The sequence below is a fragment of the Euleptes europaea genome, chromosome 11, assembly GCF_029931775.1.
Source record: "Euleptes europaea isolate rEulEur1 chromosome 11, rEulEur1.hap1, whole genome shotgun sequence".
NCBI lineage: Eukaryota > Metazoa > Chordata > Lepidosauria > Squamata > Sphaerodactylidae > Euleptes > Euleptes europaea.
In genome coordinates, this window is record NC_079322.1 from 6,825,350 (window position 1) to 6,837,967 (window position 12,618).

General features: G+C 44.9%; 1 protein-coding gene across 1 annotated transcript; it reads left to right on the plus strand.

Annotated features, from left to right (window-relative positions):
• Positions 1-2,413: 2,413 nt before the first annotated feature.
• Positions 2,414-8,548, plus strand: LOC130484771 (cytochrome c oxidase assembly protein COX18, mitochondrial). Its single transcript, XM_056857856.1, has 7 exons — positions 2,414-2,494; positions 2,952-3,341; positions 3,475-3,575; positions 4,506-4,666; positions 6,459-6,586; positions 7,911-8,018; positions 8,362-8,548. Exons 1-7 carry the CDS (start codon positions 2,414-2,416, stop codon positions 8,530-8,532), a joined length of 1,140 nt encoding a protein of 379 aa, XP_056713834.1. The 3' UTR covers positions 8,533-8,548.
• Positions 8,549-12,618: the final 4,070 nt, after the last annotated feature.

Below are 12,618 nucleotides of genomic sequence, written 5' to 3' on the forward strand. Positions count from 1 at the left end.
AGCTTGTATACCGCAGGTCAGGAACGGTAGTAATAAGTCCAAGAGGTCACCACGATGGCTAACGGGTAAGGTGAAGGAAGCAATTAGAGAAAAAAAGTCTTTCTTCAGAGACTGGAAGGTTTGCCCAAACGAGGCGAACAGAAGCAAACACAAACTTGCACAAAGGAAAATGCAAGCAGATAATTAGAGATGCAAAAAAAGATTTTGAGGGGCTTATTGCTAAACACATCAAAACAAACAATAAGAAATTCTTTAAGTATATTAGGAGTAGGAAACCAGCTAGGGAAGCGGTTGGACCATTGGATGACAATGGGAGTAAAGGAACTCTAAGGGAGGATAAAGCGATTGCTGAAAAACTAAATGAATTCTTCTCATCTGTCTTCACTGTTGAAGATACAGGGCAGATTCCTTCTCCTGAACAGAGATTTTGGAGAGGGGAAAATGAGGAACTGAGGCAAATAGTGGTAACAAGGCAGGAAGTTCTAGAACGTCTAGACAAACTGCAAACTAACACGTCACAGGGACCAGATGGTATTCATCCTAGAGTTCTTCAAGAACTCAGATGGGAACTTGCTGAACTTCTAACAAATATATGTAATATGTCCCTTCGATCAGCCTCTGTACCAGAGGACTGGAGAATGGACAACATAACACCCATTTATAAAAAAGGTTCCAGGGGGGACCCAGGAAATTACAGGCCAGTTAGCTTAACGTCTGTTCCGGGAAAATTAGTGGAAAGCATTATTAAAGATAGAATTGTCAAGAGTTTTTTGATAGCGTCAATAAGCATGTTGACAGGAATGAGCCTGTGGATATTGCGTATTTGGATTTCCAAAAAGCTTTTGACAAAGTCCCCCACCAAAGACTGCTAAGCAAACTTCATAGTCACAGGATAAGAGGACAAGTCTTCTTATGGATTGAGAGCTGGCTGAAAAATAGGAAGCAGAGAGTAGGAATCAATGGTCAGTTCTCCCAATGGTGGGATGCGAGCAGTGGGGTGCCTCAGGGATCTGTGTTGGGGCCGGTGCTTTTCAACCAGTTCATCAATGACCTGGAGTTGGGGTTAAACAGTGAAGTAGCCAAGTTTGCAGATGACACCAAATTATTTAGGGTGGTTAAAACAAAATCGGACTGTGAAGAGCTCTAGAAGGATCTCTGTGTACTGGAAGAATGGGCATTAAAATAGAAAATGAGATTCAATGTGAGCAAGTGTAAAGTGATGCATATTGGGGCAAAAAATCCCAACTTCACATGTACACTGATGGGATCTGTGCTGGCAGCGACAGACCAAGAAAGGGATCTTGGGGTGGTAGTGGATAGCTCAATGAAGATGTCAACCCAGTGTGTGGCTGCTGTAAAAAAGGCAAATTCCATGCTGGCCATAATTAGATGAGGAATACAGAATAAAACTGCTGATATCATACTGCCCTTGTACAAATCTATGGTGAGACCACACTTGGAAGACTGTGTACAGTTCTGGTCACCACACCTAAAAAAGGATATTACAGAGCTTGAGAAGGTGCAGAAAAGAGCAACCAAAATGATTAAGGGAATAGAGCAACTGTCCTATGGGGAGCGGTTAGGACGCTTAGGGCTGTTTAGCTTGGAAAGAAGGCGGCAAAAGGGGAGACATGATAGAGGTCTATAAAATTATGCATGGTTTGGAGAGAGTGGACAGGGAGAAGTTTTTCTCCCTCTCTCATAATACTAGAACGCAGGGTCATCTGCTAAAGCTGGAGGGTGAGAGATTCAAAACAGATCAAAGGAAGTATTTTTTCACACCACGCATAGTTAAATGGGGGAACTCCCTGCCCCAGGATGTGGTGATGGCTGCCAGCTTGGAGGGCTTTAAGAGGGGAGTGGACATATTCATGGAGGAGAGGGGTCTTCATGGCTGTTAGTTAGAATGGATACTAGTCATGCTGCATACCTATTCTCTCTAGTATCAGAGGAGCATGCCTATTATTTTGGGTGCGGTGGAACACAGGCAGGATGGTGCTGCTGCACTCTTCTTGTTTGTGGGCTTCCTGGAAGCACCTGGTTGGCCACTGTGTGAACAGACTGCTGGACTTGATGGGCCTGGGTCTGGTCCAGCAGGGCCTTGCTTATGTTCTTAAATCAACCCTAACCAGACGCTCCCTTCCCACCCAAGTTAAAAAAAATCTAAATGACTCCCATTTTTGGGGGGGGGGATCCCCATTTCGTCAAGCCTTTTCTACTGAATGTGAAAAGTGATGAGGAAAATGTTTAAATAAAATGCAAGAATAAAAAATAAAATACTCGACACGAAACCGCTCAAATCAACCCCCGCCAGACGCTGCCTTCCCGCGCAACTGAACAGAAACAATGGAAATGCCGACTAACCACGCCCCCTGCTATGACCTCACCACCCTCTGCCCAATCCCCAAGTCAAATGAAGCGTGCCCTTGGAGCAGGCTGTGGCAAGCTGACCAATCAGAGCACCGGGAGTTGCTCCGAGCTGCTTTGCTCCAAAGTAAAATGCACAAGCGCACAAAAAAAAAAAACAAAAAAAAAACAACCCTTGCAAACCTTAAGTCAAGAATTGCGTTACTTTTGCAACCTAGAAGCCTCAGGTCAGAGCAAGAGCGAAGGTAATAACGATCCACGGAGGTGGCACCCTCTGCCTGCTTGCACGATGCAACCTGCACGCGCACAGGCAAACAAAAGTTGCAACACACGGGACCTCTTGCATGGGGAGGCCAGAGGGTTGCGAGAAACCGTCTCAGGGATCAGTGGCATAAGCAGGAGAGCCGAACTCTCCCCATCAGTTGTAATAGGCTGTGTACAATATGGGGTCCCACGGCCAGAGGGGGGGGGGAGGACGGGGGTCGCCGGGCTGCCCGGGCTCCGGGCGGGGGTGGAGGGAAGGGTGAGCCGCCGCTGCCGCCCGCACAGCCCAGGCGCCCCTTCTCTCTCCCCCGCGCCGCCAGGGGGCGCGCCGCTTCCTTCCCCTCGGCTGCCGGATCCAGCACGGAACTTCCGGCCAGGGTACCAGCGAGACGAGGCCAGAAGGGCCCTCTGCCGCCGCAGGGATGCTGTTGCTAGGCGCTGCTGCGGCGCGGGGGCTGCCGCGGCGTCCCGGCGCGGCCCGCGGGGGTTGCCGCGGCCTGAGTGCGCCTGCGCCGCCGGGGGGGTGGGGCTGGGGCTGCTACGAGGCCTTGTCGGCGTCGGCGCCCGTGGCGTGGGCCGAGGCGGGGCTGGCGGGGCTGCAGGCCGCCTCGGGGCTGCCCTGGTGGGCCAGCGTGGTCGCCGCCAGCGCCCTCCTCCGCACAGGCCTCACCCTCCCGCTCGCCGCCCAACAGGCCCGCGTCCTCGCCAAGGTAGGCCGCCCCCTCCCAAGCATGTGCAGAGCGCCCCCCCGGGTGGGGAGGGGGAGGAGGAGAAGGGGGACCCCCTCCCTCCCCCCCCTCCCTCCCTCCGCGCTGACCGGCCCGTCCGTGTCCCTTCAGCCAGCTGGAGAACCTGCAGCCGGAGCTCGGGGGCCTGGCGCGGAGGCTCCGCCAGGAGGTGTCGGCCTGTGCCCAGCAGCGCGGCTGGTCCGAGGCGGCCGCCAGGTAAGGAGGGGCTTTGGGTGTGCGAAGTGCCCTCAAGTCGCAGCCCCCTTCTTTTTTTGGGGGGGGGTTCATGGCCAGAGACCCACAGAGTGACGCGGAAGCCAAGCGGATTGGCAGCCTGTCCGGAACAACCATCAGAAAGTCCTCTGCTACTTAGAAAAGTGTGGTTTATTTTACAGTGCAAAGGTATAATCCAGATACTCCTTTCACACTCTCCGCTCATAACATCCCGCGTAGAACTGAGGTTTCACTCCAGTATATACACCTGGTGGTTGCAGCCACCAGTCACAGTAGATACCCAATTATCCTGGCATTGCTACTGCATTGCATCAGCCACCTGGCTCTAGCTGGATCCGGCCAGCTTTCTCTAGCTCCCCAGGTACTTTCCAGGCTGATTACATCATCCTTAGATCTCACTGATCTGTCCTGCCCTGTCAAACTAAACTGACAGACTTGTAATCTTGACACAGAGGTGGTTTGCCGGTGCCTTCCCCTGCACAGCAACCCTTGGGGGTCTCCCATCCAAATACTATCCAGGGCGAATCTGAGATCTGACGAGATCAGGCTCGCCTGGGCCATCCAGGTCAGGGGGCCCTGCCGGGAGCGGGGGCAAATCTCCAGCGCAGCCGACTTATGGCAACCCCTTTTTGGGGTTTTCAAGGCAAGAGACTAACCGAGGTGGTTTGCCTTAAGAATTTGGGCAGTCAATTAACCAGATCCCTCTTCAACTGTCAGGTGGCCAGCCCCAACTGAGCGCCAGAAACAGCGATTTTTGTATGTGTTTAAGTATAAAGCAGCGTTTGGGGCTTCTGAGTGTTCTGTTTTGAGTTGCGTGTTCTGTCCCTTGCTGTTGCTCATGCTGGAGGTGCTTTGGGACGACGGATTCAGCCTCAGCCTATCAGACTGACTTACGCTTATCTTTCCAACCAGGTTCCATTTCAAGAAGAATCTGAAAAGGATTGTCTCAGAGTTATACGTTCGAGATAACTGTCACCCTTTTAAGGCCAGCTTGCTGATATGGATACAGGTTCCAGTGTGGGTCTTTGTTTCCATCGCTTTGCGTAACTTCAGCATTGGTAGGGCAGCTTCTGAAGGTAATAATTTTAAGCAGATGTGGCAGAGAGCATGTTTTCTAAATTCCTCTTTAAAAAAACTACCTTTCAAGTTTAAATCAACTTGTTAGCTTCACGTAAAATAAAATAATGAGACTTGTAAACAGGTAGAAAATGTTGTGCCAGAGGGCAGCTGCCAGTATTCCACAGAGTTGTACATTAAGAGCCCATTCCTGAAAGGGGGGGGAGACTTCTTAGGTATAAGGTGGAAACTACACCTAGGCAGGGGCAAACATGCCAGTGTCCGGGAACCACAGAGCTCTGCCGACCCCCACTGCCAGTGCAGTCACACTGACAGGGATTTTCCGGAAGGGAAAGCCCACACCAGCATTGGGGGGGGGGGGTTGTTCCAAGGGCAAAACTGACATTAGTCAGCTTACTGACCCCTTAGGCCCTGGGAATGCCCCCTTGAGCAGCAGTGATGCTGCACCACGTTTTTGGGTGGCATAGCCCTGTTGCTTTCTATGGGGGCATTTCCCCCCTTTTTCATTTTAAAAGTACTCTTATTTTGCTTGCAGTGGCTGGAAAGCCTCTGTGGAGGCGGTGTGGCTGTGCCGCTCCCAGGCGCTGCTTAACCCCCCCCCTTCAGGAATGAGCTGCCCAAGAGCACAAGCAAATCATCACATAACAAAAGAAGCCATCTTTCCATGTCATATATCTAATTCTAAACCAGTCCACAAGGCGCGGATTAATAGATCTGCAAAATCTAACCAAGGAATTATCTTGGGGGAATTCTCTTCAGCCTTGAAGAAATCCCAGGTTTGCAGAAAACTCTTAATATATGGAGTGCACATTATAATTACGTGCTTGAGAGAATTAAAATTCACCTGTCTGCAATTTTAAGTTTTTTTCATCAAGTTGGGAGCCAGTATATTCATTCCTATGGCTTTTGCGGGATATCCTGCTAAGTTTTTGTCTCTTCTGCTCTATAGAGCACCGTTATGGGTATCTAAAATTTCTGCTAAAGTGGAATCAGCTCAGGCTTCCCTTCTTTGTGCCCTGTTGTGGGACCCAACATGCATTTCAAATTCCAACTTGCTTTAGGAAGCAAGCTGTAGGTCTGTTTCATTGAACACTTGGACCGGTGCAGTTAAATGTAGGTTATTTTTGTTAGTTCATGATTCTTTGCCAGATTTACTACAGTGATCACAGCAGGATTCCCACGTGCCATTTTGAAGCATCATAGTAGATATGGAGTTGAGGAAGTATGTTCAGGATAGCATCAATCAGGATGCCAAGAGTATGTTTCACATTTCATTGAGGCTTTCAGCTTTTTATAGCAATATTTTAACGTACAGTCCCAATATATCGTCAGCTGTTCTTTTTAACCTAGGTAAATGCACAACCTTTGGCAGAAGCAGTGGGCTGTTGTGCTGGAGTCCCTCTAGCCCAGAGATCCTGTCCATGCTGAAGAGCAGGCATTAAATCATTAACTTGGTTCTGGTTTATATTCCACTCAAATGGCTTGCTTTATAACACCTCTTATTGCCAAGTTTTCTGGCTGCTCACATGATGTTCACCTTTTATTTCTCTTGACTGGTAGCAATAAGGAATTTACACGCTCTGTAGTTAAATGTATTATTTCTACTCAAAATTAGGAGCTTGTATGTGCCATCTAAACCCAGGGAGTGAACTTTCAAAAAAAAATTAATAGTTTGGGTCTTTTTTTTTTAACCCACATGCTTTGGCACAAAGGCACTTGAATGTCTGAACAGGAATACATTATTATAATACATTTTTAAAACATCACAGTGCTAATTTTCTGTGTCTTCAACAGGGTTTCTGATTCAGAAACAGCTTTCCATGGGAGGTACCCTCTGGTTTATGGACCTCACTGCACCTGATCATACTCTGATTTTGCCCATCACTCTTGGACTCCTGAATCTGTTGATAGTGGAAGTATGTAAAGGGTAGAACTGGGACTTTAGCACATGATTCTCCCACCTTTTCCCCACATCACTCAGTGTGGTGCACTTTGGTTCCCCCTTTTCTGCTTTATCTTGCAGTTCTCCACCTGTCTCACTTTCTTGTATTACAGATCGGACACCAGTATCTCAGTGGCAGCACAGTGTGTGGCAATGGGAAAAAAGGAATCTTGTCCTCACTGTCTGTATAATAAATTGTTTCTTAGTTCCAGAGGGGAAGCCATGTTGACAGGTTATGACAAAACAAAAATAGCACCTGAAATTCTGTTAGTCTTTGCTTAATAGAGCCCCTGCGGCTGAAGTTGGAGATGCCTGAGCAAGTCAGAAAGCAGTGAAATGCCAGAGGCACGGTCTGCAACATTTCTGTGCCCAGTATACAAAGCCAAGACTAAGGATCCACAAACGCACTCCCAAAATATTGTTTCTAATAATATTTACAGTACTATAGTAATACCTTTACTTTTGTGAATTGTCATTGTGCTTATCTTGTATACATTTGAGCTTTGACCCCCCCACCCTTGTTTTTTACATATTTTTTTCTCTGTGTCTCTGTGCACTGAGATTTCTTTAATCTTATGAAGCGACAAGGATGATCAGGGGGCCGGAGACCAAGCCCTGTGAGGAAAGGCTGAGGGATTTGGGAATGTTTAGTCTGGAGAAGAGGAGGTTGAGGGGGGACATGATTGCGCTCTTTAAGTATTTGAAGGGTTGTCACTTAGGGGAGGGCAGGGAGCTGTTCCTGTTGGCAGCAGAGGATAGGACCCGCAATAATGGGTTTAAATTGTGGGCGGAAAGGTACTGGGCTGGATATTAGGGGGGGGGGAATTTTTACAGTAAGAATTGTTTGACAGTGGAATCAGCTACTTAGGAAGGTGGTGAGCTCCTCCCCCCCCCCCCGGCAGTGTTTAAGCAGATGCTGGACAAGCACTTGTCAGGGATGCTCTAGGCTAATCCTGCATTGAGCAGGGGGTTGGACTAGTTTGCCTGAATGGCCCCTTCCAACTCTATGACTCTGAAGTACAACAGCTTAATGGCTCAATAAATCTGTGAGTCATTAATTTGCCATGGATCTCCTGTTTGTGTTTTCACTGTTTTCCCTATCAAACATGAAAAAATGTTTCAGTTAGCATGTATGATTATGAAAGGATGTTTGATATAGAGCAAAACTTATTTTCCAAATTATAAGCCTGGAAGGAATGTAAAGGAACAAATAACCGGCTTAACTGAGTCCATATTTGCCTTGTTTCATCTCAGCTGACATTTCCCATCTTTCTTAAAAGTGAAATTTATCTCTTCAGATTTTTGTCTTGCAAAAAACCAGGCTGTCCAGGTTTCAGAAGTATACCACTCACTTCTTTCGAGGGATGTCTGTACTTATGGTCCCTATTGCTGCAAGTGTACCATCAGTAAGTACTGAAGGACAGAAGTTGGTCAATGTCTTCTTGCAGGTCTTGGGTGCTGTACGGTTTACACTATAAGTAAGCGCCTAGCAGAGTTGGGAGTCTAGATAGTCTCATGCAGTGCCTTTAAGATTGAACGTTGCGTTATGCACAGTTATTCCTGTAAATATCTGGTTCTGCATCTCCAGCAGCTCCTTTTTAGGACAAATGTGTGTCTGAAGTTTTTGAACAATTGTTCCAGGGGATCTGTGAATGTTCTGGGGTGAGGTTGCTGTCTGCCAGCAGCAGAGTGAGGAGGACCACTGCGGAAGCTCATTCAACAGAACACATCTCTTTGCTGTTGTTGCAGGCCATGGCTTTGTACTGGGTGTCCTCAAGCTTCATGGGACTTTCACACAACCTTCTGCTCCGCTCTCCTGCTTTCCGCAGACTTTGCCGCATACCTCGGACCAAGTCTGATTCAGACACTCCTTACAGAGACATTGTTGCTGCCTTCAGTGCTAAGTATTTCTTGAAGTGAGATATTTACAGTTCAAAGCAGATTGTTCTTGGGCCATGTGATTGCTGAAGCTTGAAATCAAGTAACACTATATTGGCCCTTACTGCGTGTGGAAGCTCCCTTTAACTAATCAGATCTAATCGGTACGATGGTGCTGCATTCAGTTTGTTGAGAAGAGTAAACTTGACTGTGATACACACTAGAAATGTTTGATGCACCCGACACCCTGCCAATCCTGAAGCACATGTTCATGCTCTCAGCTTATCCGGGATTTCTGAAATAGTAGGGTCTTTTGTCTTAAATTAGGTTCTAGCACTCAGGAGTACAGATAGGCTTGTGTCCTGAAAGCACAGAAACTAGAAAAAAAGTAACTCTGTGGTTAAGAAATCCCAATAATTAATCATTAGTGTAAGCATAGTTTGGTCTGGATAGCCTCCAAAATGTAAAAAGTTCTGCTTGTTTTTATTTCTATCAGAATTTCAAATGCTTTTCTCAATAAATTTTATGCCCCCATACATTATATATATTTTTTCTTTATATATATATATGCATATAATCAAGAACTTTTTTAAATGATAGAATAAATTATGTTGACCTCTGTGTTGATGTCTATGAACTGTTCTTTAAAATGTTGAGATAATAAAAAACAAAATAAATACAAACTAATAAAAATTGAGATTACTACAAATGATACAGAATCACCTTTACAGATAAAACAGTAAACATTACTTTGCCCAGTAAAAGGAAAAAAGATCTCAATAGTAAATATAAGTATAGGCAGTATAAAAAATAATATGGAGCGCTAATGAATGATCATCTTAATACCTTAAATTTTATTCATCCATATATTAAAATAACTTCTAACACAATATGACCAAGTAGACATGATGTAAAATTCTAATTTTCCCAATATTAGAGAATTGAGTTTCCGCATCTTATTTGAGCCATATTTAAAACAGTATACCATTAAATGTTTTCAAAATTTTCTAAATTTCATATCATTTTATAAATTTCACTTGTTTTATTCCTTACTGTTCCCTCCCCTCTTCTCCCCCCTTTTTCTTTTTAGGAACAGTATAAATAATATGCTTTCCATTTTTCGTGGAACTCTTTGCTTTTATTCTTTTATTCATATAGCTGGTCAGTGTTGCCATTGCTGCATATTCTGCTAATTTACTCTTCCAATCTTCTCCATCTGGTCACTCTTCTTCCTGTTGTGTCCAGGGCCAAAGGCAGGGAAGCAGGGGCAAGAATGGTCCAAAGTCAAAGCCAGTGTATCTGTAGAGTGCAGGTCTAAGTAGTATAAACTCAGTCCAAGAGAATAGTCAGGAGTCAGTCCAGAGTCATAGAGTTGGAAGGAACCACCAGGGTCATAGGCAAGCAAAGTTTCAAGGTAAAGTCACAGTATAGCACAAGTTGTTTCCACGCCCATCTGGATGCAAGCCTCTGTTTAAATAAGCCTAGGAGGAACCAGCTGTTGCTGGTTTCTCTGACTCAGCACTCCTTGCTGGAGGAAGCTCATTATCCTCACTGTTGTCAGCTGGCAGTGCTCTTAGTTGTTCTTGCAACCTAACATTTCTCCTACGCTCGAGTAGGACTGATATACTCCTGCGTTCCTGCTCCAGAGGCTGTGGAGGACTGCTGTCAGACACAGGTGTCCCCCCTGGCCTGGATGGTTGTAGACATGGGGAACGTTCATTTCTTTGTGCCTGTTCTGCTTTCTGTGGTTCTTCCCTTTTACTGTCTGCTGCTTCCAGGTCCTCTTCCTCAGAGGAAGCCTCAGCAGGCTGACTCATGACACTACCTTCCATTTTGTTGCATATGTTACCCTAGCTGCTTTAATCATATATTTGAACAGTTCTGAGGTTTTTGTAAGATTTTTTGGTAAGGTGCTCAGTAGCATACTCTTCACTTCTATTGGGAATTTAATTTTTTTAAATTTTCTGAAGTTGTGTATATTTATTTCCAATATTTCTTGGTTTTGTTACAAGTCCACCACATATGGTAAGAGGTTATGTCTGTCTTTTTTACATTTCCCCTTGTAATCTTTGTTCATCTTCTCTAGCCTTTGGAGTAATATACCATCGGCAAAACATCTTGTAACAGTTTTCTCTTAATGATTGGCTGTACATTTGATATCTTTTGTCCATAAAGTTTCCCATTGTTTGAGCTGTATTTCTTAAAATTCTGCAAACATCTCACCATGCATGTCTTAACTTATTCTGTTTCCATATCATATTGAAGCAAAAGTTTGTAAATTCTTCCCAATAAGTGACCTTTTTGTTGCGTAATCACTTTTTCAAGTTCAGTCATATGATTGTCTATTTTTTATCTTGAAACTAGTTGAAAATACAACAGCCATTGTATATTTTTACCTTCATCATTAATCATTTGGGCTTAGTCTTTTTTGGGTAGACTCCCAGATTCTAAATAGTTCATCGCTAATTATGCGGTTTCCATTTTGTACTTTTCCCCCCCATCGATTTTTTAAATCCATAAATAATTGTGTAAGTCTTCTTCCAAATCATCATAAGAACATAAGCAAGGCCCTGCTGGATCAGACCAAGGCCCATCAAGTCCAGCAGTCTGTTCACACAGTGGCCAACCAGGTTCCTCTAGGAAGCCACAAACAAGACTACTACTGCGGCACCATCCTGCCTGTGTTCCACCGCACCCAAAATGATAGGCATGCTCCTCTGATACTAGAGAGAATAGGTAAGCAGCATGACTAGCATCCATTCTAACTAACAGCCATGAATACCCCTCTCCTCCATGAATATGTCCACTCCCCTCTTAAAGCCCTCCAAGCTGGCAGCCATCACCACATCCTGGGGCAGGGAGTTCCACAATTTAACTATGCGTTGTGTGAAAAAATACTTCCTTTTATCTGTTTTGAATCTCACCCGCCAGCTTTAGCAGATGACCCCATGTTCTAGTATTATGGGAGAGAGCTCTCTGCTCTGGGTTTTTAATCCAATCCACAATCCATATGAATCCAGCTGCTTGGTAATAGTTTGATATTCGGTACTGCTAATCCACCTCTTTTCTCCTCATCTTGTAAAACTTTGAATCTACTGCTTTTTTATTGTAGAGCTTTTCCCTGCCATGAGATTCTTAATTTGGGCTATCTCTGCAGGTCCTTTTCTGTCTTCTCCCACACTACCGTACTTATAGCTAATCTTTAAATAGTGTATCATTTTGTCGTTCTATTTACTCCCAAATATTTAATTGGATCTGGTCACAATACATCCTGTATTCTTTCTATTTTCCTCTTTTGGCTTTGTTAAAATTTTAAAAATTATTTTCATTTTTCTATTAATTTTATATCCCCAGAGAGATCCAAATTCTTCAATTTGATATGCTGCATTGACCAAAGGGGTGTGTGTGTGAGATTGTCAACACAACTTTTCATTTTGAATTCTTCTCCATCTACTCTTAATCCTAAAATCTTGTCTAACCTTATTTACTAGCACTTCTAGGACAAGATTAAATAGAAGTGGTGAAAGTCTTATCTTGTCTCCTTGTCTTGTCCCTTTTTCAATTTGGAATCCTTCGGTTAGCATTCCAGTAACTAAAATCTTTGCATTTTCCCAGCGGGCAATCTTATCCTTCGTTTTAGTACATCCCACATTAAATACTCCAAATCCTTCCAAGTGCACAAGAACAAATGCTGGGGAGAGAAGAGGGAGGTAGGGATAGAGGAGAGCTGAGACGGAGGTGACCCCTCCCCTGCCTTCAGCTGATTCCTCCAGACTCTTTCCTTCACTTGCAAGAAGCTATCACTGTGAGTGGGTCTGACTTCTCCGGAAGCTCTCATTGTTTGGCAAGTGACTACTGAAGACCCCGTGACGCTGGCAGGTACCAGTGGGCCTCTGCTATAAAGCTACTACTAACTTTTGCTTGCATTTTGCAGGTACTCCTCACTGCCACCAGAAATCCTACGTCCCCAAATGCAAGGATTGATATAATATGCAACTAGACCCTTTTCTAAGCTTACATTCCATGCCGCCACTGGAGGTTGTCTGTTTAGGATATAATTATCCCTGGGCCACGATGCTGATTTTGGCCATATGGAAAGTAGTAGGTACATAATTAATATAAGCTTGT